This window comes from Dromaius novaehollandiae, chromosome 3 (assembly GCF_036370855.1).
Source record: "Dromaius novaehollandiae isolate bDroNov1 chromosome 3, bDroNov1.hap1, whole genome shotgun sequence".
NCBI lineage: Eukaryota > Metazoa > Chordata > Aves > Casuariiformes > Dromaiidae > Dromaius > Dromaius novaehollandiae.
Genome location: NC_088100.1, coordinates 73,315,384 through 73,337,461, shown reverse-complemented (window position 1 = coordinate 73,337,461; position 22,078 = coordinate 73,315,384). Strand labels below are relative to the sequence as shown.

The window sequence follows — 22,078 nt, the reverse complement described above, 5'->3', positions numbered from 1 at the left end:
TAAGAGGTTGTTGTGGTCATTAGAAAAATTGTAAAAAGAAATAATTGTTTCTATCATCTTCCCTGGATTTGACTCTTTTCCACTGTTTTTAAATGTAAAAGATTTAAGATGTTTACATCTGAGCTGACTTACCTAGGTTCCTTTTATAATCCTTGGATTTACATTTGACTAAATTTGGTCAGGAGAGTAATTTTTCTGTCTTTGGAATGAGACAAGTTTCATCTGAGAAATTCACTGTTTATGTCAACTAGAGGTCTATATTTAATCAGTTAATATCTAGCTTGTATGCTTTTTCAAATATATTTCAGATGTTCTTTACAGAAATTTTTGCAATAATTTAATGAAGCTGGCATATTGGTACTTCCAGAAATATAGCTATAAGTGTTGTTCTTTGACTCTTAATTCTGTTAAAGAATTGCCAATTGCATCCGTACCCTACCCAAAGATCCAAAATAATCTTCATTTTCAAATTTCATGATGTAAGTTACATCAAACTTTTACGGGTAAGGATTGTCTTGTGCTAAAATGTTGGAATGATGCGTTGGGAAAGTAAAGCTTGCATTAATTCGTGAGTGCACAGATGAATTCAGAAGTGTTGGCATGTTAAATATCACCACATGTACAGACAATACATAAAAATAGCTCACAACTAGAATGAAGCAGCATGGTTACTGGTTTGAGGTTGTGCTTAATATTAGAATTCACCCTCTTTTGTGATAACCTTATTTGCTAAACAATGAGCGAGACTTTCTGAAAGGTTTATGAATGCCACTTTGCACAGTATTCAAAACAGAAATCTTCATATTTGCATACCTGTGCCAGACAGCATTTGGTAGCATTTGATACTTGTCTTACTAACAGTTCTGGTGTAGGTAAATAATCTATTAGACTTCCTCACACAGAATTTCCTAAAGTTGGACAATATTATTGGAAGTCATTACAGCTCATGACCCATTGTTGTCTGGATGTCACTGGAGTTCCTAAACTAAAATATTTGCATGTTCATAAGATCATTAAACTATGTTCCTTAGGAGCCAACAGATTTAATCTGATCAATTAAGTAGGAAGATAATCAGCAAGGAGGCTTGTAATTTTGTTTCTTAAAGGACTCCTGCTGTTCAATGATGACTGTTATTCTTTGTCCCAAGAAGACTGAAACATGCATAGCAATAGTTCATGACAATTGCCTAATGGCTGCCTTCAAAGTGAAAGATTGGGTGTTTTGTTCAGGATACAGTGTAGAAAATTAGGCCAAAAGGAGAGGTGACTAAGGAAGTAAAGTGGTAATAAAATAAAAATCAGTAGAGTTGATAGATTAATATATACTTCATGCTAAAAACAAAAGTAAGTCTGATTTTTCTTAATCCCTGCATTTTGCCATGATTTTTAATTAATACTGATTTGTTTTCAGATGTCAAAGACAACTCTTTCAGTCGATCCCGGAGTTCTAGTGTTACTAGCATTGATAAAGAATCACGAGAGGCAATTTCAGCTCTTCATTTTTGTGAGACTTTCACAAGAAAGGCTGATACATCACCTTCCCCATGCCTTTGGGTTGGAACCACTCTGGGTACAGTGCTTGTCATTGTACTGAACTTACCCCCAGGAGGAGAGCAAAGACTTCTTCAGCCAGTAATTGTTTCTCCTAGTGGTATGTACAAAGCAGATGGGCTAAATAACTTTGATACTATATAATTGTCGTTCTTGATGCCTCTTTTTTTTTTTTTCCTTGAGGAACTCTGTTTTTCTTGATTATGGATCAATTGGCAATTAATATATAGTTCATTGATCTAGCTAGTAAGAAGATTAGCAATCTAGATTAATGACTTGATTACCAGAGTTTTAAATACAGTTGTAAAATTAAAAATAAGGTTTTTATGTAATATAAAAATATCACTTTAGTGTGTACTTGTTGAGGAAAGCGTGATATCTAGCCTTAATGTAGTACATGACAACTTCTAAATGGAGATAGCAGAAAAGTAATTTAGGTGCTTGATTTTTAATCACAAGGTAGGAAACTTTCAAATTTACTGCATCATGAGAAAGGAATTAAAATTAAGGCTTATATATTGAACAGCTATTATTAAATACTAATGATAAAATATTCTTTTGGATTCCAGTGAGACATCCTGTGGCTCAGCAATTCATTTCATTGCAGTTACACATTAATGATTTGCAAAATGTTGCCCAGACAGGGATATTATACTGAATACGCTTTGTTAGGCATAGATTTATCTTTCCTACTATCACTATATCGTGCAGCATATGCTGCATAGCTCCCCTTTAAATTGAGTTGTTTTCTGGACATGCAAATTGCAATACTAAATGTGATTGGAATAGTTTGACCACTAAACTGTATTTGGTTTGTGTCTGTCTAGTATGATCTTGACAGTAGAAGTCAAACTTGGTAACATTTTATGGTAAAGGCAAGGCTGCAGACAGAACAGTATGTTGAATCCCCTGAATCTGCAGCTTAGACCTTAGAAAATTCTGCTTTGTGTGATTTCTTGTGTACTTAGTAAGTGTTCACATTTCTGCTTGGTCTGCAATAAACACTGGGGTAGAATAAAAGAAACGTACTAGTCTAAGATATGGCACACAAAGACTATGATTTAAACAATGATGAAGGAAAACTCTTTTCCTCTTTGATTTTACACTAGAGAGATGTGGACTAAAGTGCGAACTGCAGAAAAACCCAGGTTGCTTGTTTCTGAACATGTCTGTTTTGAAGAAAAAGGAAATGCTCACCTTTGACTGATAGGATTTGCTATAGGTAGTAAGCACACAGTGCACTCTTCAGGAGGGAATGAAATGAGTTGCATTTGTGACACTGAACTTTAATATGAATATGCATTCCAGCTTGGTTCTCTTAATAGATGTGCACATCTCTATGGAGGTTAATGGAGTATATGCATACCCTTAACCCTTGAAAACAGGTTTAATGTTTCTTGCGTGGGTATGTGCTCTTGCATGTGCTTCAGTGGTTTTCAGGTTAACAACAGGAGGTTTCGGTAAGTCTGCATTTTGTTATAGAGGCAAGTGTAAGTTCTTGTTTCATCTTTGTTTTGCTAGCTTTTTAAAAAAGAGTATTTTGTAGCTTGAAAGACAATTTAGGAGAACTATTTTAGAAATCTGCTCAACTTCTGTGTCCTAGGAACCATTCTGAGGCTAAAAGGGGCGATCTTGAGAATGGCTTTTCTGGATACAACAGGATCTTTAGTCCCACCAGCACATGAACCCTGGAGAGAACACAATGTTCCTGAAGATAAAGATGAAAAAGATAAATTGAAAAAGCGGCGACCTGTCTCAGTGTCCCCCTCTTCCTCTCAGGAAATCAGTGAAAACCAATATGCAGTGATATGTTCTGAAAAGCAAGCAAAAGTTATCTCACTGCCATCCCAGAACTGTATTTATAAGCAAAACATAACAGAGACTTCTTTTGTTCTTCGTGGAGATATAGTGGCATTGAGTAACAGTATCTGCCTTGCATGTTTCTGTGCCAATGGACATATTATGACTTTTAGGTAAGACCTGTTTAATAGTAACTTAAATACTAAAAACAAAAAATGAGCCTTTATCTCCCCTAGATAAAAACTTTCCTTTTCCATAAAAATATGAATAAAACAAAAAAAGTTAATTCACTCAAGTTGATGAACCTTAAAATTTTGGGGAATGGATAATTTTAATTGTGTATTCCTATTAATTAGCCCTTTGACACATGGACAAGCTTACTGTTTTAACTCAAGCTATCCTGATTTAACAAATGGAGAGAGTTCCAAAGATGGGATATAGGTCCTGGAATTGATGAAGATTGTCTCAAACAAAAATTTACTCCTTCATGGACAAAAGGGCCTTGAAACAGACTTTCACCTGGTAATTCACCACAGCTCAGTATATTTTTGTGAAGCTGCTGTGGTGCCGTTTGCTTCACACTCATGCCTGAAGTTTTCTGTTTTGCAGTCTAGCCTGCTCATTTGTCAAAGGCCTTAAACACAGGCTATAAAGGTGAAGAATAATTGCTAGCAGTTGTAGTGTAGGAATAAGTCATCTAAAATAGGGGGTGGAAGTTATGATTTTAAGCGTGTCTAAGGTAATGTTTGAAGGTACTTATATATCACCTATGTAATTTTTAAGTATCTTTTTTTTTCTTGAATATTTGCAAATGCTATTTTCTTCTGTACAGCAGTAGAAAAAAATGTGTATGTAGCTATATCCTTGCATCTACATGTTCATCTTGCCATTAGCCATGAATAATATGGAACACTGCATTATAAAATTGTGCCAGTAAAACTTATAAAAGGTTTTTTTAAGGTTGTGAAATCAAGCACTCAAATCAGGAAATTCTGTAAATAGGTACTTACTTCTTCAGGAAATTGTTAGGAATAAAACTGAAGTTCATGAATACTATAATTAAAAATAAGTCTTGGTTGTTAAGTCTGTTGGTAACTCAATATGCTCTGTATTCCTACATATATTCTTAACATCTCTTGAAAATGCTGCTCATCTTGCCAGTAGAGTACTGTATATTTGAGCATGACTGACCTTTTGTAATGTAGTCTTCTCTCAGTCATTTTCAGAATATAATAATGTCCAACATAAACATAATTTTCCAGAAATTTATGTAAATAATTTCTGTATTTACAGATGTCTTACCGTGAAATATTTAAGAGAAGTTGGAGAGCAATTTTCCATTAAAGTCTAATATCTCCTATGGGAGCAATGCAAATGATATAATTTTCATGTATGAGAGGGTTCAATTCTTATCAATTTTGGGGGAGTCAAAATGCGTAAGCATGTCATAGAAAATCAGAATATCAAACACCTGGCTGTGGATCTGGTACACCTAATACATTTATTGACTACATGACACGTAATGATTGCACTCAGTCTGAGCTTTTGTTTTAAACAATTGTAGTTCATGATTCTTTAAAATAAAAAAAAAAAAATCAAATATGTAACTGATGCAGTGCTGTCTCCTGAAAGTGGAGACAACCTGAAACAGTGGCCTCTGGAAAGATTAACTTCTCCACCCTTCAGTTATTCTGAAGCCCTATTGTAGCACTCCATTGTCCGTAATTGGTGTATTTTATTACTGATTCTTTAGACTTCTATACAGAAGAAAATTTTGAGTAGAGCCCACAAACAGTGATAATTAAGGTTTTCTAGAGGGAAGGAAATGCATGGAAGAAAGGGAGGAGAGAGAGACAGGAATGAAACTACAGGGAAAGAAGAAAAACAATTAGCAGACAGGAGTAGTCTGAAGGGCAAGCATTATTTTTCCCTAATTGAAGCCAAACTTGATACTGTTCATCTGAGCTATCATATACTTTTTTCCTTCATGTAAAACCCATAGAGAGTTTATTATGTTAAGTGTACGTACATTACAGAGTGCATACACTAAATTAAATCTTAACTGAGTGCTAATATGTCAGACTTGAGGGAAAAAAATAGTGGATGTTATTTCTAGAGAATGAGTAAGCACTTCTAGTAAGGAATATCCTTGAAATGAATCTGCTTTTATCACGCTAAATCTAACAAAAATCTAGTGTCATTTTGCAAATTCTTTGAATTGGTGGTACCATATTAGCATATTATGAGATGTCCTTCCTTAATACCATTAACTTTACAAGTCAGAAATCGTGAGGCAAATAATAATTAGCAAGCAATAATTTGGGAAATTGTTTAAAAAACAGCACCTTTTTCTCTTCCCCTTCCAAACCAAGGTCCCTACTTTTTATCTTCATCTGCCACCTCCTAGCACTTCTCTAAAGAAAGCGGTAGTTTTGAAAAACCCAGTGTGCTGCACTTGTGCCCTCTTATCCCTCTGGCTATGAGATGTTTCCACAGCATTTTTGTGTGGAGTCGCAAGCTTCCCGTGGCCAGCTGGGAGCCATCCTCAGAACAGACATAGGTGTATTAGCGTAGCCCTGGGCCTCGGCAAAGAGTTCCTGCGCAAAGTCGGGGAGTATCGGGTTTGGTTCATGCCCAGGGTGATACTTCCAGTGAGTTCAGAGTACGGGTTTGCAGGGCTTGCCAGTCTCTGCAAGAGGCTCTGCAGATGCACCGTGAGTCACTTGCAGGTTTTTGCAGCTTCTCAAGTGCATATGGCTATAGCTGGAAATAGGGAGAGTTGTTTGTAATACTGTAGGAAATGGCAACACTGGGGGGGGGGGCGGGGAGAGTAACATTTCAATATGCAGTCAGAACCAGTAAACACAGTGTGGAACTAACATAGTCTTCATATTAACTCATATATGTGAGAGCAGTATGTGAAAAGTGCTTCCCTCCTATCCAAGACAGTTTTTTGGTTATGTGAATAGTCAGCTGCCAGTGTGATCGATGTACTGGGATGCTTAAAATAAAAATGACTGCAGAATAAAACTTTTAGTTATCTTTCAAAAAAAGAAAAAACGTAAAAGATGTCTGAGTTTCCAGACTCTTCTTTTTAATCCATGCTCGGAAGCCCTAGTTTTCAAATGTTAGGTGTTTTTCTTATAAACCATGTTTTGAACAGATCTGTACATGTTTTGCTTTTTAATCATTTCAGCACAAAAAAACCTCCTCTATTGAAATTGGCATTGAGAACTGAACAAAATATTCAGAGTTGAAACTAAAACCAGCTTGAATTATTCTGACAAATACGGACAAAGGCCTTACTGCTTATGGGTTTTATAATCTTTCTTTCGTATAAAATGAAATATACTTTGTCTACCATCCATCCATATGAACAGTTGATTTCTGTAGCTATGGATCCATTGCCATAGGTTTCTCCATCAATATGCAATATACACAATACTGTGATATTGATTACCATACACTGTAATGAATGCAAGAATTAATATTTTCCCTGCCTTTTAGAGACAACTTGCATTTATACTTGTTTTTTTGCTGGCCGTCTAAATCCTCATTTTTGAAAGAAACCAAACACTAGTATTTATGTAAAAAGAAAAGCTCTATTTTTTACTATTCAAGTTCTTTAAATGAAGTTTCTGCAAAAGGCTGTGTTTGTGTGCAATAAATTCCATAATTAAAATATCAGATTTTACTGGGTACCAAAGGTAGCAGGTTTTTTAGTCTTCTGTGTTTGTGTCAGCCACTGACAATAACACGACAACAGATCTATGTAGCTTCCTCCTTATTCTGCAGATCAGAAGTTCTAAGATAGTCTGCTAGCTTAAATATCTACTATGAATCTTATTTTCCTCAGGGTCATTTTGTTTTGTAATAAACTTTGCATAGAGAGGTATGTGCTATATTGAATTTTTACAATGCACAGGGAAGTTACCTCTGAAGTATTAACCTCTCTTTCAGCCCTCCCCTGACTTAAAATGGCACTTTTGTTGTGACACCGAGTTTATTAGAAAAGGATTAATTTCTTTTTTGAAATAGTTGTTTCTGGTGGCAGCCACATTGGCTTGCCAAGTGAGGGTCAGACTGGTGACTGACCTGAGAAGAAATGAATCGTTGCTGTGAAGTGAACTTCATGTGCTCTGTGTAAAGTTCTCAGAGCGCAGTGTTGTACCCGAGAGTCCCATTGGCTTTGGAGTACTTATCTACTGATAACAAAGTTAAACGGGACTTGTCATTCTGCTTGAAGCAGATATAAATACCTTGCAGACTGTTTAATGTTACAGATTTGTTTCATACTCTGAAAATGCTGTCACTGAGGTCGTGCCTATCCTAAGTGATCTAATGTTGTGATTTGTCTTGAAGCTGTAAGGATGTCTTATGCCTCAGTCGATCCGAAGCCTGGCAGTCTCCTCACATGAGTTTACTCTTAGGAATATTGCATTTTTAGATACATGCAAGGCAGCCAAGTCAGTACTGGATGGTGGGACTTACAGGGCAATATTACTTTTTATTTCACACCTGTAGAATTGTTTCCAAAGTCATGTTACCCGTCCTCCTGCATGTCTGTCATAAATGAAATGCACTTCTAGGAGGGAATCTGTAAAATGTAAGCATAACTTTTAGAAATCTTTTACTGTACCTTTGGGGGAAAAAAATCTTGTTGTTTTTACTTTTTCCCTTTGTTTTTCACTGCTTTCAGCTGCATTTTGGCCCCTTGCTCCTTTTTCTAGTCTCTAGGAATAATAATCTTACTCAGATGATACCTGCAGAAGAAACTGCTTAATATGTTATTGGTATTAGTGCAGCTAAGCTCTTCTGTAAGTTTTGCTTTTACAAAATTTTCACAGGGAATACTTCTGAAGTAGTGGTTCACTTTGGGTTCTATTTAGCAAGACATTAGGTGTTCAGTCACTTCTTATTTGCATTTTTTTATTACCTTGAGAGAGAGGAATGTTTGGTAGCAAGAACATTGTTACAGCCTGGGTCTGCTGCGTCTGTTCATCAGTAGCTTGATGTAGTAAATACTGCAGTTAGATGTGCAGAAACAGAAAATACCAGGTAAGCAAACTTTGCTTTAAGAGATTTTCGTCTTAAATATGCAGCCAACAAAAAAAGGAAGGACATAAACTCACAAGGCTGTTGTGTTTAGGTTACTGAATTCTGTTTCCCTTTGAAAATACTTCCACTGTGTATTTCCAAGTGTTACCAAACACATTCTTGCAGACTTTATTTTTAGTCAAGGCAGAATTGTTCACCTGAGAGGAGAAACAGAATATTTAATTTATATATAAAGGGGAAAATTCTTGGCAAATACTAAAATACTTTGATTATTGAATAATACTTTAATTATGTCTGTGATTTGCATGACTTAATCATTTAAGTGATATTTTCAACTGAATCTGTGATGCAGTTATCTAAGTTTCATTTTTGAGATGCTACGTGGAAGATTTCATATTCATCTTCTGAGATTTTGTAATCGCACTACACAATGTCCTGTTTAAGCTGCACTTATTCAGAGAATGAAAAGGGTATAAGGAAAATGATACATTGTGGTTTACAAATCACTGTTATTTGATCAATATTAGACAATCCTGCTATATTTAATGATTTTTTTTAATTCTTTTCTTAAGTTTGCCAAGTTTAAGGCCCTTGTTGGATGTATATTACCTGCCACTCACAAATATGCGGATAGCCAGAACATTCTGCTTCACCAATAATGGACAGGCGCTCTATCTTGTCTCACCAACCGAAATACAGAGGCTCACTTACAGTCAAGAAATTTGTGAAAATCTTCAGGTAATGAATAAAAGCAAATTTACTCTCTTCTAACATAAATATCCCCTGGAGATCCCAGTTCTAAATTCATGATGCTTTCACAGTGATTGAGTTTGCTGAAGGCCAAAGTATATCATGCTTAAATTTTCCCACAGTGTAGAGCCTGATTCAGGATGAATCATTTCCCCTCCTCTTACATTGTACTGTTTTATGCCTTGGTATTTGAAACATAGTTTCTTACTCAGTTTCCTTTCTATCTGTATGTTAACAAAAGTTAAAAAAAACTTTTTGTTAACTTCAACAAAAGTTAACCAAACTCCCTTGCACAGCTGTTGCAAGTAAAGATGCACGCTGCCATCAGTGGGGAGTGCCAGCTCAGGATACTTAGAGGCTTGAGAAGATTCTCAACCGTGCTTTGACGTGGAAGCTGTATAAAATTCTGAAATAGCAGAGAGAATCTGGAAGGTCTGCTTTCATACCACACATAAATATGAATATTTGCAGGTACAGTTTCAACAAAAGCAGATCAGGAGTGTTGCCCAAGTTGTTGAGGGGAAAATAGAGCTATGCTTGGACATGCTTCTTTGCAAATAGTCTTGAGCTAATAGCTTCTAACTATCAGAACAGATGGTTCTGACAGATTTTCTAATCTGTTTTTATTTTTTACTTCATAAGTAGCCTTGACTGTCTACTGCAAAGCCAAACACTTATCAAAGCATTTTCATTTTAAAATTCAAATCCCCCAAAATCTTTAAAGCAAAAGAATACTCCATTACTTTGTGTGTGCAATAATTTATGCCTCGTTATGTCTCTTCTTCATTGCAAAGGAAATGTTGGGTGAGCTCTTCACTCCTGTAGAAACGCCAGAAGCACCAAACAGAGGTTTCTTTAAAGGCCTGTTTGGAGGTGGGGCACAGTCACTTGACAGAGAAGAACTCTGTAAGTTTTTTGTATTATTTATTATTCTGGTATTTCCATGTAAGGAAACCAGTCAGCCATGAGGAATGTATTACATATGTTAATATAACGTTATATTTGCAAAGAGAAAGCTAAAAAAGGGGAATGAGAAGAAATACTTTTTCATAGTTTTATATGCTGCCCCCCCCTTTACCAACAAGTAACAGGAAAGCTTGTTACTATTTTCTCACAGGCTTCTCTACCACCTTTATTCAGGGTAGGATAATAAGAAAATAAATGGGACAGCTGATTTTATTTTTCTTCATCTTTAAGTGTATGGCACTGCCCATGATTCACACTGCAGAACTAAAAGAGGCTGGTTCTGGAAAATACTTTTTTTAGTCAGTGACAAAGTTAAATTGCTATTCTACTTCCGTTCATTTACTGGATTCTTTTTCTTCATTTGATTTGTGAAGAGATGGCTTAGGAATGACAGTGAGGACAGGACTGTGTGACTGTTCAATTCAGTGCCCTTTTCATATAGGATAGTAGACTTCAGATATGGCCAAATTTTTATTGCTTTCTCATTGCTTTTTTTATTTCAGCTTTATTAATCTTTTATTGTGGTCATATGCATCATTTTAATGTATTTACAGGATAAAAACAAATTTCTTCTCATACAAATGAAATGCGATATTACGCAAATTTATTGGGAAGCAAGAACTGTTCCCCTTTTCACGTGAAATGTTACTCTTAAAACAGGCAAGGCTCCTTAGCAGTCCTTTCTTTTATAGGTTCTTTTGATCTATCCATTAAAAATAAAATGAATCTTTACCACTTATGCCTGTACATTTGAATAAACAACGTAGGTCACTTTGAGTTTAAAATTCCACATGCATTTATGTATATGTATAAGTTTGAAATGCTAGCAGTTTTGTATTAGAGAAACTTGTGTGCACAAGTTAAACATTTAACTAGTCAGTATGACTGAAAAAGGGAAACACTACCTTTTCATGGCCACACAAAAGCACACTTGTAACTTCAGAAGTTATCTTTTTTTTACTCAATTTCAGATTTCCACCATTTTGCACTGGCTTTTCTGACCTATTTTTAAAGAGATCAGAAATGTTTCTTATATATAAGGGGTTTTTTTGTGGCTTTTGATTAAAAAAAAAAAAAAAAAAAAAAAAACTGTTTTGCTTCCCACCTTCAAAAAAGTTACTGCTGAATGGAGTAAAAACTTAATAAACTGCAGCCTGAAAATAAGTTCATTGAATATGAAAAGATATCTGAAACTGTCTTTAAAATAGAAATAGTTAAAGTGAGAATCACTGCAGGATCTGTCTGCAATGCAGGGAAATAGTTTGTTGCCTTTTTGTATGTTTTCAATACTAAGAATTTTATAGTATTAGTTGAAATGAAAATCATTCTTTCTAGAAGCATAAAATCAGAAAATCCTGAAATATTTCAAAAAATATTTAGCTTTGTGAATATTCTTATTGCTATAGGAAAAAAAGATGTAAACCATAATTCAATTTTTTTAGAGTAAAAAGAATTAGAATTCTTTTTTAATATAAGATGATTTGGCTTGATTTTCAAATATTAAAGACACTGTTTTGGCCTTCTTTCAAAAAATTATTGTAGAGGATACAATTCAGCTCAGGATTGACACCTTCATTAAGTGTCTAGAATGAGCTGTGTGCGTAACATCTAATTTTTAGCGCAGGAGATGTAGTCAACATGGTCACTGGAGTTGAGCTATTCAGCTGACCAGTCCTGGGTCTTTACTGTAGGATGAACTGATTGTTCTTCCAACTGTACTGCCTTTACATGGTTTATGTTACTTACTTTTTTTTTTAACGTAATTTTTGTCTTGTCTATAATGGGAACACAGACACCTGAACTTTGTGTCTGAATTTAAAACTGCACTCCCACTATAGGAAAATTGTACTGGTAGAATTATCCTGGCTGGCTGCACCAGAAAAGCACTTCCAGAATTGGCCACAGTTAGCAAAGTTCTCCAGTTCTGTCGGCCTCATTTGCGGTGCCCCCCCAGTGAAGCGAGCTGTGTTGTAAAGAACCATTTCACCAGCACAGTTCTGTTGGTGCCAGTGATATTAGCCAGCACTGTTGTGAGAGTTTTAATTTACACTTGGGCCACAAAGAGGCTATAGTTTTATAAAATGCCTGGAAACTTTGAAATATATTTTCAAATCTCAATTTGATTAAATTCCCTCCAGTAACATCAAGCATCAAGTGCTCTTTGTAGCCACAATTATGATTTAGTGTTTGGCATCCATGCAAAATAATGACACCTCTTACTTATAAACTTTGCTATTCATGTAATAATGATAGAAAACCATACCGTTCTGTTTTTACTGCTTTGCAAATGCCTCTAGTTGGAGAGTCTGCATCTGGGAAGGCATCGAGAAGTCTTGCCCAGCATATTCCAGGGCCTGGGGGTATTGAAGGTGTCAAAGGAGCTGCATCTGGTGTAGTTGGGGAACTAGCACGAGCCCGGCTGGCGCTAGATGAAAGAGGACAGAAACTGGGAGAACTAGAAGAAAAAACTGCAGCCATGCTTTACAGTGCCGATTCTTTCTCTAAACATGCTCATGAGGTGAGTCCATTGCATGTGAAACTGAGAGCATTAAACTTATTCTGTCTCAGATAAATACAAGTTTTGCAGCTAACTGACTTTTGATGTCATGTGTATTAAAAATATCAAAAGGGAAGGCAATATCCTTGGTAATGGACACTTGAGTTTTATCTGGCAAATGTAACCTCTAGTAGTTAAGTATTAATGTAAGCAGCTTTGCCGTGCAGCATGGTGGTCTGAAACATACCCTCTGCCTCAGTGGCACGTAGACTTGCAGATATTTAATAGACTTGCTCATTATTTAATAAGTTCCTATTATTTAAAGAATGTACCACAGATTTAAATGTATTAAGAGTAGTGCGCTGTGTGTGATTCCTGTGGATTCTTAAGAAAGATCCAACTGAATGCAAATCCCATGGATCTGAGGTCTTTTTTTCCTCAGTAAGTACAGAGGATAGCTGTTCCCTTCAGTGTTCGTGTAGGTCTCTTTCCACCCCCGAACTCCTGTGCAGCCTTCCCATCCTCTCAAAATTTATCTTTTTCTCTCCAAGTCCAGACTATCAGCAGCAAGGTTACCATTAGAAAATTCATTACACTGACCCCTCACTGTTCAGCAGTGTGGTTATTGCAGCTGTGAGAAGCCTTACTCAGGTCCCTGTTTCTCATTCTGCTTTGTAAGCTTGTAATTTGTTTATATCGTTGTACTTCTTGATACATTACAGAAACGCTAACTAGAAATGGGTTTTATGTTTGTTTTCAGATGATGTTGAAGTACAAAGACAAGAAGTGGTACCAATTCTGATGACCCTCATCAGTTACATCTGTTTAATTTTGTCCTGATGAAAAAATCTTCTGTTTTTTCATTGATTTTTTTGCCAGGACCATCGAAGTTAAAGGAGCATTTACCATTGGATACTGTTGTTTCCTAGCACAAATCACATACTGTTTTACCTCAGTTGTCGCTTTAACTGAGGAGCTTTATATTTAAGAGAAACACAAACAAAAACTCAAGTGTTTCTTTGCTGTTGGTTTGCTGAGAGTTGGGAACAGAGCAGGTAACTTGAACATATGGAAAAGAGGGTAAAAGGAAAATGTAGTATGAGATGGGCAGGGGCAATGCAGGATCAATCCTGTGTTAATATTTCATATGCCAAAAGTTTTTGTGCTATTGTAATTGCTGCCAGTGTTATACCCTCCTGTGAGGAGAGGCAATAAATCAGGGGTCCAAGAGCTGGAATAAAGTTGTCTTATTGGACAGTGGCTGACTTACACCTACCCTCTCTAGGACTCGTTATATTTACTGTTGTTGTTGAAGAAGAGTTGAAGTTTGCTGTCATTTCTTTCATCAGAAAAACTGGAAGCTTGGAAGATTTCATGTTGAAAATTATATACATAGCTGACCTGAGCATAGTCTTTTCTTGGACCCCTGATCTAGTATTCTTGTATTCACATCATATTCGGTGAAGTGCAAAACAAGAGGATACAAAATTTTTGCATTAAAAAAGTCAAGTGATTAATATGACTGGAGTGTGTCATGCTGGGAGTTTTCATTTGTGTTATGACTGTGCAACGTGAAATGTGGCAACATCTTCAACGTGGTGAGCATACTTCAACTTCTGTTTATTTAAATATTATTTTTTGCCAAAAATAGTTATCGGTTCAGTTTGTATAAGATTTAGAGTTGGCTGTGGGTTCCATTCATGCTGTGAATTTTTATAAATGTTTAACAGAATGTATCTTTACAGCCATTAATTAAAATAGCTGAGATAGCTGCAGGTTTCGCTTAAAACTTAAGTTATAGATGCCCCTTTAGTCCTTTACTACCAAATCGAATAATCTTGGACTCAGGTTTTCAAACAGTTCTACACTCAGTGGAGGTGCTTATGCATGAATAATGGCAAGCATCTAATATTTAATAATTGTCAGTATATTGTTGTTTAGACAACTTCTAAATCCTGCTGGTAGAGCTATTTTACAAGTACCTCTCTCAGCCCCACCGAGTACTAAAGGCAGCTGGCCTAAGGTTTGCATTTGGTCTCTAAAGCAGTGTTTTCGATAATGTGGTCAATGGTAAGAGTGTACACTGAAAAAGTTTTCACGACTTCAGGAATTGGTGGAACAGTGTTCAGTTTGGGCAGGGTAAATAATACAGCTAAGCTAAGTCATTAACAGCTGCTGCACCAAAGCTGTAACAGCTGGTGATCATGAGACCTCTTTTAAAAAGAGAGAGAGGAATCCTTACAAGAAATTTTTGCATTTAAAAAATGAATTTAGATTATTTTCTCAAAACAGGAATAGTTACTGCCTGTTTCTGTTTTATAAGAGGGTATACTTAGAAGCTGATAGGTGATGTCTTGAAATACTGTCTATAATAAATCATTGGGGTATGCTTCTCCAAGCACTGGCTTCTGTGTGGTTTTCACACACTTTCCAAATGTTCCCAAAGCAAAACCTGGGTTATATTTATATTATAAGATGATGTGGCAGGTACATAGATAAGGCAAGCTTGAAAGTTACTGGTGGTTCTTAATTCATTTTTTAATTTGTCATTTATCCCAGCAAAAGTACTTGGGCTTCATAGCACAAATTGGTAAACTGTCTGATTTATGTATAGCATCATGTAATTTAAAAAAAAAAAAAAAAAGAAAAAAAAGAATTCTCTTACCAGGATGAGGATATACCATACCATGTCCTCAATTTAAAGAGCTTAACAAATGTGAATGTGACAGTTTGAACAAGCAGCATTATGATGGCTCTGGCTTGTATCTGCCAAGGCCATATTAGCTCCAGTTACTCAACTCAGCTTGCCGTGCTTTTTTTTTCTTTCTTTCTTTTTTGGTTCTGCATGAATTGTTTCTTTTTTGCAGTGTCCAGCTAATGTATATTTAAAGTAAAACCATTTTGCATAAAATTCAGTAAGCAGAGAACTAGATAAACTAATGTCATGTAACTTCCAAAAGAAAGAACCTAGCTAACAGTAGTCCCCTTCCTTTTCTCACATTTGTAAATTCAGATTATTGATTATTATTTGACCTGATGAAGATGGACTATATTTAAGAGCAACAGAATTATCCTGGAAAATTAATCTGGTCAGTCTCTGAGGGAATGGATGGCAAAAGTACTCTTCAGCTAATTGTCATGGTAGTTCAATGGAAGCTGACCTTGGTTTGAAAGAAAAATGTACTTACCTTTCCCATCAGGAAACATTAGACAACCACCAGCAAGCAAAAAAATAAGAAGGAATGAGAGAGCATATGCCAGTACAAGGAGAGTATTAGCTTTTTGGTATTATAGAATTGATCATAGTTCCATCTTTTTTTGTGTGTTGCATATGTTCAGAGCATGCTTCTAGATTTGAAAACTAATGTAATGATTGCTCACAAGATGAATGCACAAGTGGTTTTTAGTCAATAATAGGGGCTACGTACAATTTCAGTCTAAAATGTTCCTTTTTGATCCTCTGTAGAAGGAAGTTGATCATACAAACATATTATTGCATCTTATTCTGCTATTGGTGGTGCACTTTTTATACAGTGAAGTATATTGCAGTTCTTGGGGTGGAGAACACCCCTGTCTTTTTTGCTGATACTTTAGTTGAGTGAAACTTTTTCAGTGTGTCTGGAAAAACTATAAAATACAACTGAGCTATTACTTTTTTAATTGTTTTGATGCAGGTGTAAGAAACTGCTGCTACCTATCTGTTTATATGTAGTGTGTCTCATTAGGATCTGTAAACTGAAGAAGCTTCTCTTCACCTTAGTCCTGCTAAATTGTAACTTCTGAATGTTGATATGTGTAAATATGTGTGTATTCCAAATAAGTCTGAAAGTGTTACACCACAGGCATCTCCAGTGATTTGTTCTTTGGAAAACAGTCAGTTATAAAATATAGTAATATATAGCTGTGTCCCTTGTCTGTCTTTATACCAAGATTTTTGCCTGAGGTGGTACTTGCATGGTAGGTGATGTTAGAAAGCTACATCCAAAGGAGGATTTTTGGAAGCAAGTTCATTTCCTCTTTTCCATTTTATTTTCCTTTTTTCTTTTCCTTTTTTGCTTAATTGATAGCACTGATCTTACCTGAAGTTTAAACTTGAATTTTTCCTGCACTTTAATTCAATCTTGATATTTTATTCCTTAATGAATTCCTTAAAAGAATTCCTACTTCTACATTTGTGCAGTTCAGCTTCATTATTTGTAAATAAACACACACATGCAATAAAGAGTTTAGAACAGATTCCTTTTGGGCACATTTGCTAATTATGTGGTTGTAGTTTGGAATGTTTGTTTTCTTTAGCAAAATATGTATATACAAGTATATACAATATAGAATCTAATGAAAGGCACTTATCCTGTGTCAGCATTTAGTTTATAAATTACTGCAACACTTTCAGATTTGTTACTAGATAATACAATAATAACCTGTTGTATTTATACATACTGCTTAAGAATATACTTTTACTTTTAAATAATTTTTGTATGTACACTTCTACCTTTAATTTTAAAAAGAATTATGTTCAATTTTTAAGTCCAAGTACTTAAAGTATGTATATTATCCATAGAAGAAGTTGTTTTAAGCTTATGAATACATTCATATCTCATATCGAGATGATAGTTACTAAGCAATGAAAACAAATAGCCCATTTTGCTTTGCAGAAAATAATCATACTTATTTTTACCTCCCGTTTTGAACATTCTTAAACAATACCGTAAGTATGGAGAGGGAAGATAGTGCATTCAGAAAACAAACCTGATGTAAAATTTTTCTCAGTAGCTGCAGTTTGTGGCTGGCTGCTTTTCTGTTTTTTTATTATTTTAAGCATAGCCATGAAAAATGCTGCTTTTTTCAGGTATTCTCCTCAAACTTAAAAAAAAAAAACAAATTGAAATGAAGTTTTATGTATTTTGTCCGAAAAAGGTTTTATTTTACTAATGTACAAATCTAGATTATACATCAGCTCTTCACATGTAAATCAAACTTTTTTTGTATTCAGAATGTGCATTGAAAAACTTACAGCCCGTGACTGAAGTGCCCCCCTCTTTCTCATTGTGGGTTAGCGTAGCTGAGCGGATAGCTGATGGCAGCTGAAGTTGCGTGGTGGTGAAGGTGTGCAGGGACTGCCTCCTTTATGGTGTAACGTGCTGCACTTTTTCTTCATTCTAGCCAATTTCCTGTATAAGTCATGTGCATCTTTTTGGGTGGATGTGGGTAACTTTGCTACTGCCACAAAATCTTCAAGTATTTTGTAGACAGAAATTAGTAACATTTAAGGGGAGGAAGGTAAGTAGAATAGGGAAGGGAAAAAAAAAAGCTGTGTAGTGTATGCGAATCAGCCAAACTGATTTTATTTCAGTTTTCATTGAAAGGTTAATTTAAGCTGGGCCCATTTCTGCTTCTGCTGTGTGTTACAACGATGTACTGTATACCATCTATTTTGTTACTCTTTCAAGCCAGATGTGTACTGTGTTTCTGGGTTCTTTTAAACATTATAAAGTTTAGGCTTAAAGATGAGGTTGTTAGTAAAGAAGAACTGAGACAGGAACATTGAACAACCAAATGAAAGGTGTCAGTCAGTATTCCTTTTAGTTTTTAAAGTAAAGCACCTGGAAATGTTTGCTTAAAAGTCATACAACTGTGCATTTCTTTGACACTTGTGTTTGTTTTTATTAGTTACATATTCCCAGTCAAAAGTAATTACTCAAAAATAAACTCTGTTTTAGTTGAAAACATGTAAGGAGTTGTATGTGGATTACCACTAATATTCAGTAATAGGTAATGCAAAGGGAGTGGGGTGGGAACATGTTTTAAATATTCCCTTTTAAAAAAGAAGTGTAAATAAGCAGTACTGTATTATTTTAGACCTGAGCTCTGCTGTCTGTAGTTATTAGAACTAGGAAAACATGCTGCTTTCTAGTTATGCTACTGTCTCATTGTACCAGCACCATGGGGGAAAAATAAAAAACATCAGTAAATTTTTCTAACATCGCCCACTTGTGGGTAAGCATGCTTGATGTGTAGCAGTTCTCATTTATGTATATCTTAGTGTGTACATGTGTGTTTTCTTTTTTTGATCATTGCAACTTATTCTTCAGTTAAGTCTTGCTGAGCCCCACTAGCTCTTCTGAGGGTGTTTACTGGAATATGCATTTTAGGTAGGGTTGCAAATCCATCTGTCTACAAATATAGTTTCATATGAACTGCAAACTGTACTGTTACAAACAACTATGTTAGGTTGCATAGAGTTATTTTACTTACATGTACTTGAACTGAACTATGTCATCATAAAGTGAAAAAAAATTAAGTATGAAATATTTTTGTAAATAAAAATACCTGTGCAGCTGGTATTTTAAATTTAAAATGTATTATACATTAATGTTTCAGAAAAAATGTTCATATATGTGTATATGAATGTGTCATTATGCTGAAGGGCTCTGATTGGGCAAAATAAACTATTCAAATCTCTCCTGAAATGAGTCAAACTTGGTTGGGTTTCTTTTCTTCCTAATGGATACTTTTCCTGCTGTCTGTGGAGCATGCAGTAACGTCTCGCCAAAAGGTCTTTCCTACTTGCATTTTCTGTGAATTTTACTGTTTTCACATGCTTTGCAATGTGCATTTTGCCGAAAGAGTGTGTTTCATTTCACTTAAGGTCTTGAGATGTGCTAATAATAAGCTAAGCAGTACGTACTTGAAACACCAGCAGCCAGGTTGGCAGTGAATAGCTATTTGGGAGCACAGAAGGTGGGATGGGTTTTGTGCTGATGTTCCCAAGCCTGTCTGTGAGCATTCCAAAATACATTTCTCAACAGTGACTTGTCAAGTCCTGTTACCCTTTTAAGTTTACTATCAGAAAAGTTAAGATCACTCATTTGACAGAGACTGAGTGAATCAAAGTATTATCTCTAGTTGCATTTTGGCAGTGTTCAGCAATTTAAAAATCAGGGGCAGGGGGGAAAGAATTTATTTTCTTTTTCTGTGCCATATTTGCAACACAGAAGAGATGCATTGTTTTCTTTGGTTGGGGCTCAGCTTTGCCACTGACTAAATTTAAGCTTGCAGTCCATTAAATTTTCTGTCTTCTGCTGTTGTGGGGATAGTGAAACGTTTGTAAAGGTGCCCTGAGTGGTGCAGAAATACTGAATCTGAAGAGGGGCTGGGGCAGTGATTCTGAGATGCATGAACTTGCTCAGTGAAATTTTTGAAGCCTCATGATGTCAACTCAACTAGTAAAATATTTCACTGCTGGTTGCTCTAGTATGCAATTAATGTAGCAAGGTCACAGAAAATTTCACCTCTCTGTGAAAAGCCTGCTGGTTCCCAGACCTCTCCTGCTTTACTTTTTTTTTTTTTTTTTTTTTTTTTTTTTTTTAACATGCGCACACACACCCACCACAGCGAGATAGTTATGTATTCTGTACTTTAAACTCTGCAGCATGTGTAGGTATAGATAGGGCCAAATGCATTGTAATCAAAAAATGTTTTATCAAATGCAGTCCAATTAATTTGAAGGTATTGCAAGCTGTGCAGTACCTCCAGCCTCTTGCAGGAGCATATGGTGAAGAATTGTCTCAGAAGACAAGCATTCCCCACTACGCTTCCACTAGCTCTGATAATCTCTGCCTTCACCAGTAACACTGGGGGAAAAAAGCTCCCTTCCTGTGGCGGCTGACTTCGGAGGCAGGGGCTGTCAGACTAAGGTTGCAAAGCATGTTCATTTAGGGAAAGCCAAGATTTGATGGGACCTGCATAATTTAGCTTTGGTCCCTTTACTTCTAATGTGTTATGACAGTTCCATTGTCAACTTGGTGTAAATTAAATGTGTTTAAGACCCACTGACACATGACTGTATGTCCATTAGTATTAAACTGTGCTCCACTCCAAAAGTTTGCCTTAGCTTACTGTGAGTGGTCCCTGACCTGCACTGTCTCTGCCTGGAAATTGTCTGGGAGGCCGTTGGGAATTCCCATAACAACACAGCTGTGGGCAGCTGAGGTCAAGTTCCTCAGGACCATAAATCGGACAATGCCAAGGAACTAGTGTAGATTGCTGTAGCACAAGCAACTTCCCCCAGAAATAATGCGAAATGGAGTCTTTTATGTGGGTGCAAACAGAAAACAACTTCAAGCTGGAATCTTCCATTTCTTATGGGCACCTGCAAGTTTTCAGAAAGTTTCTAAAAACGGTGCTTACTGAGGTGCTGTTGCTTGAATGTCAGAAAGTCGTCTATTGGCTATGGGGCTGTTTTGTTCTGAGGTTGTGCTGCAACTAGTGCAGCGTGCCAGGCCTCTTCAGCGGGCCTCTGTTTGTTACAATTATTGTATTTAGACAGAGTATATACACACACACACACACACACACACACACACACACACACACACACACACACACACAGTTCCAAATGTACTCCATAGTATGGCACTTACTCATCTGTGTTTCCCATCTCTTGTGAAAGGGGTAGACAAAACATGCTAATAAAGAAAGTCAATGACTAATCAAGGTCATTGCATCAGGTTTTCTCTTTAATGTGCTCAGAGTCAATCCTGGCTGTGAACTTATGCCATGACATTTGCATACCTTCTGTTTTGTTTTTAAGCACAGCAGTTACTGGTTTTGTTTTAAAGTTTCCAGGATTTCTTGAAAGAAATCTGTGAAGCCACTGGAAAGAGCAAAATCAACCCTTTTATTCTGCTGTTCCACTTAAACCCCTTTGGAAGATGTAGGAACCATGTAAGCTGCATTGACCTCTAGGGCTTCCCTCCAGTTGTTAAAAGGACAGTAGTTGGTTTGACTGAATATGTTTTTTAACACATCAATGTTGTTCTGGTTGGGATTCTTCTGGAAACAGCTGCTTCCTCTCCAATAGTCCATTGTGCCATGTGCACTGATTTCCTGAAGCAGTTTGTGGGCTATGGTCACCAGCTCAAACTTCCTATTCCTGTAGGTACAGGAGAACTGAAAAAGATCTAAGCGTTACCAGCTGGGTATGTCTGACACCAGTGTCACAACTGCTTTTGCAGATTCTGCCCTAAGGGATAGCCAAAAATCTAGAGTCACTCTTTAGAGCACGGTGCAATGACTTGGGACTTGCCCAATGTCAGAACTGGAGAGAACTGCATCTGATTCCCTTTGCTAACACGCTATGCTTGAATATCAAGAATGTGATTTGGTGTCAATCTGAAGTGGATGCAAAATTTACTGATGGCTTTAACACAGAGCTACAAGCAAAGAATAGATGTAGTCTTCCAAAATACCAACAGTGACAGAGATTGGCCTTATACCACAACAAGAAAAGCCAATTTCAAGCCTGCAAGCCCACCCCTTGTGGTTTAAAGCTGATGTGAATAATGGCTCTTTGCCATATTCCTACCTGTAACTGATGGCAATCAGTAACTTAAAAGTCGTCCTGTAGCTGCCAAAAGGAATTTCTTAACATTTGCATTATAAACTATAAAGTTG

At 36.2% G+C, this 22,078-nt stretch overlaps 1 protein-coding gene across 6 annotated transcripts in view; it reads left to right on the top strand.

The window, feature by feature from the left end:
• The window catches only part of STXBP5 (syntaxin binding protein 5), a 126,895-nt gene extending 107,800 nt beyond the window's left edge, over positions 1-19,095 (top strand). For 5 of the 6 annotated variants that reach the window (XM_064509189.1, XM_064509188.1, XM_064509187.1 and 2 more), the window contains 6 exons: positions 1,412-1,651; positions 3,155-3,524; positions 8,982-9,147; positions 9,954-10,065; positions 12,423-12,643; positions 13,383-19,095. In XM_064509189.1, the coding sequence (XP_064365259.1) occupies positions 1,412-1,651; positions 3,155-3,524; positions 8,982-9,147; positions 9,954-10,065; positions 12,423-12,643; positions 13,383-13,424 (1,151 nt within the window). In that variant the 3' untranslated portion in view covers positions 13,425-19,095. The remainder of the gene's footprint in view (positions 1-1,411; positions 1,652-3,154; positions 3,525-8,981; positions 9,148-9,953; positions 10,066-12,422; positions 12,644-13,382) is intronic. The other variant, XR_010388420.1, reaches the window with a different exon arrangement.
• The last annotated feature ends 2,983 nt before the right edge of the window (positions 19,096-22,078 follow it).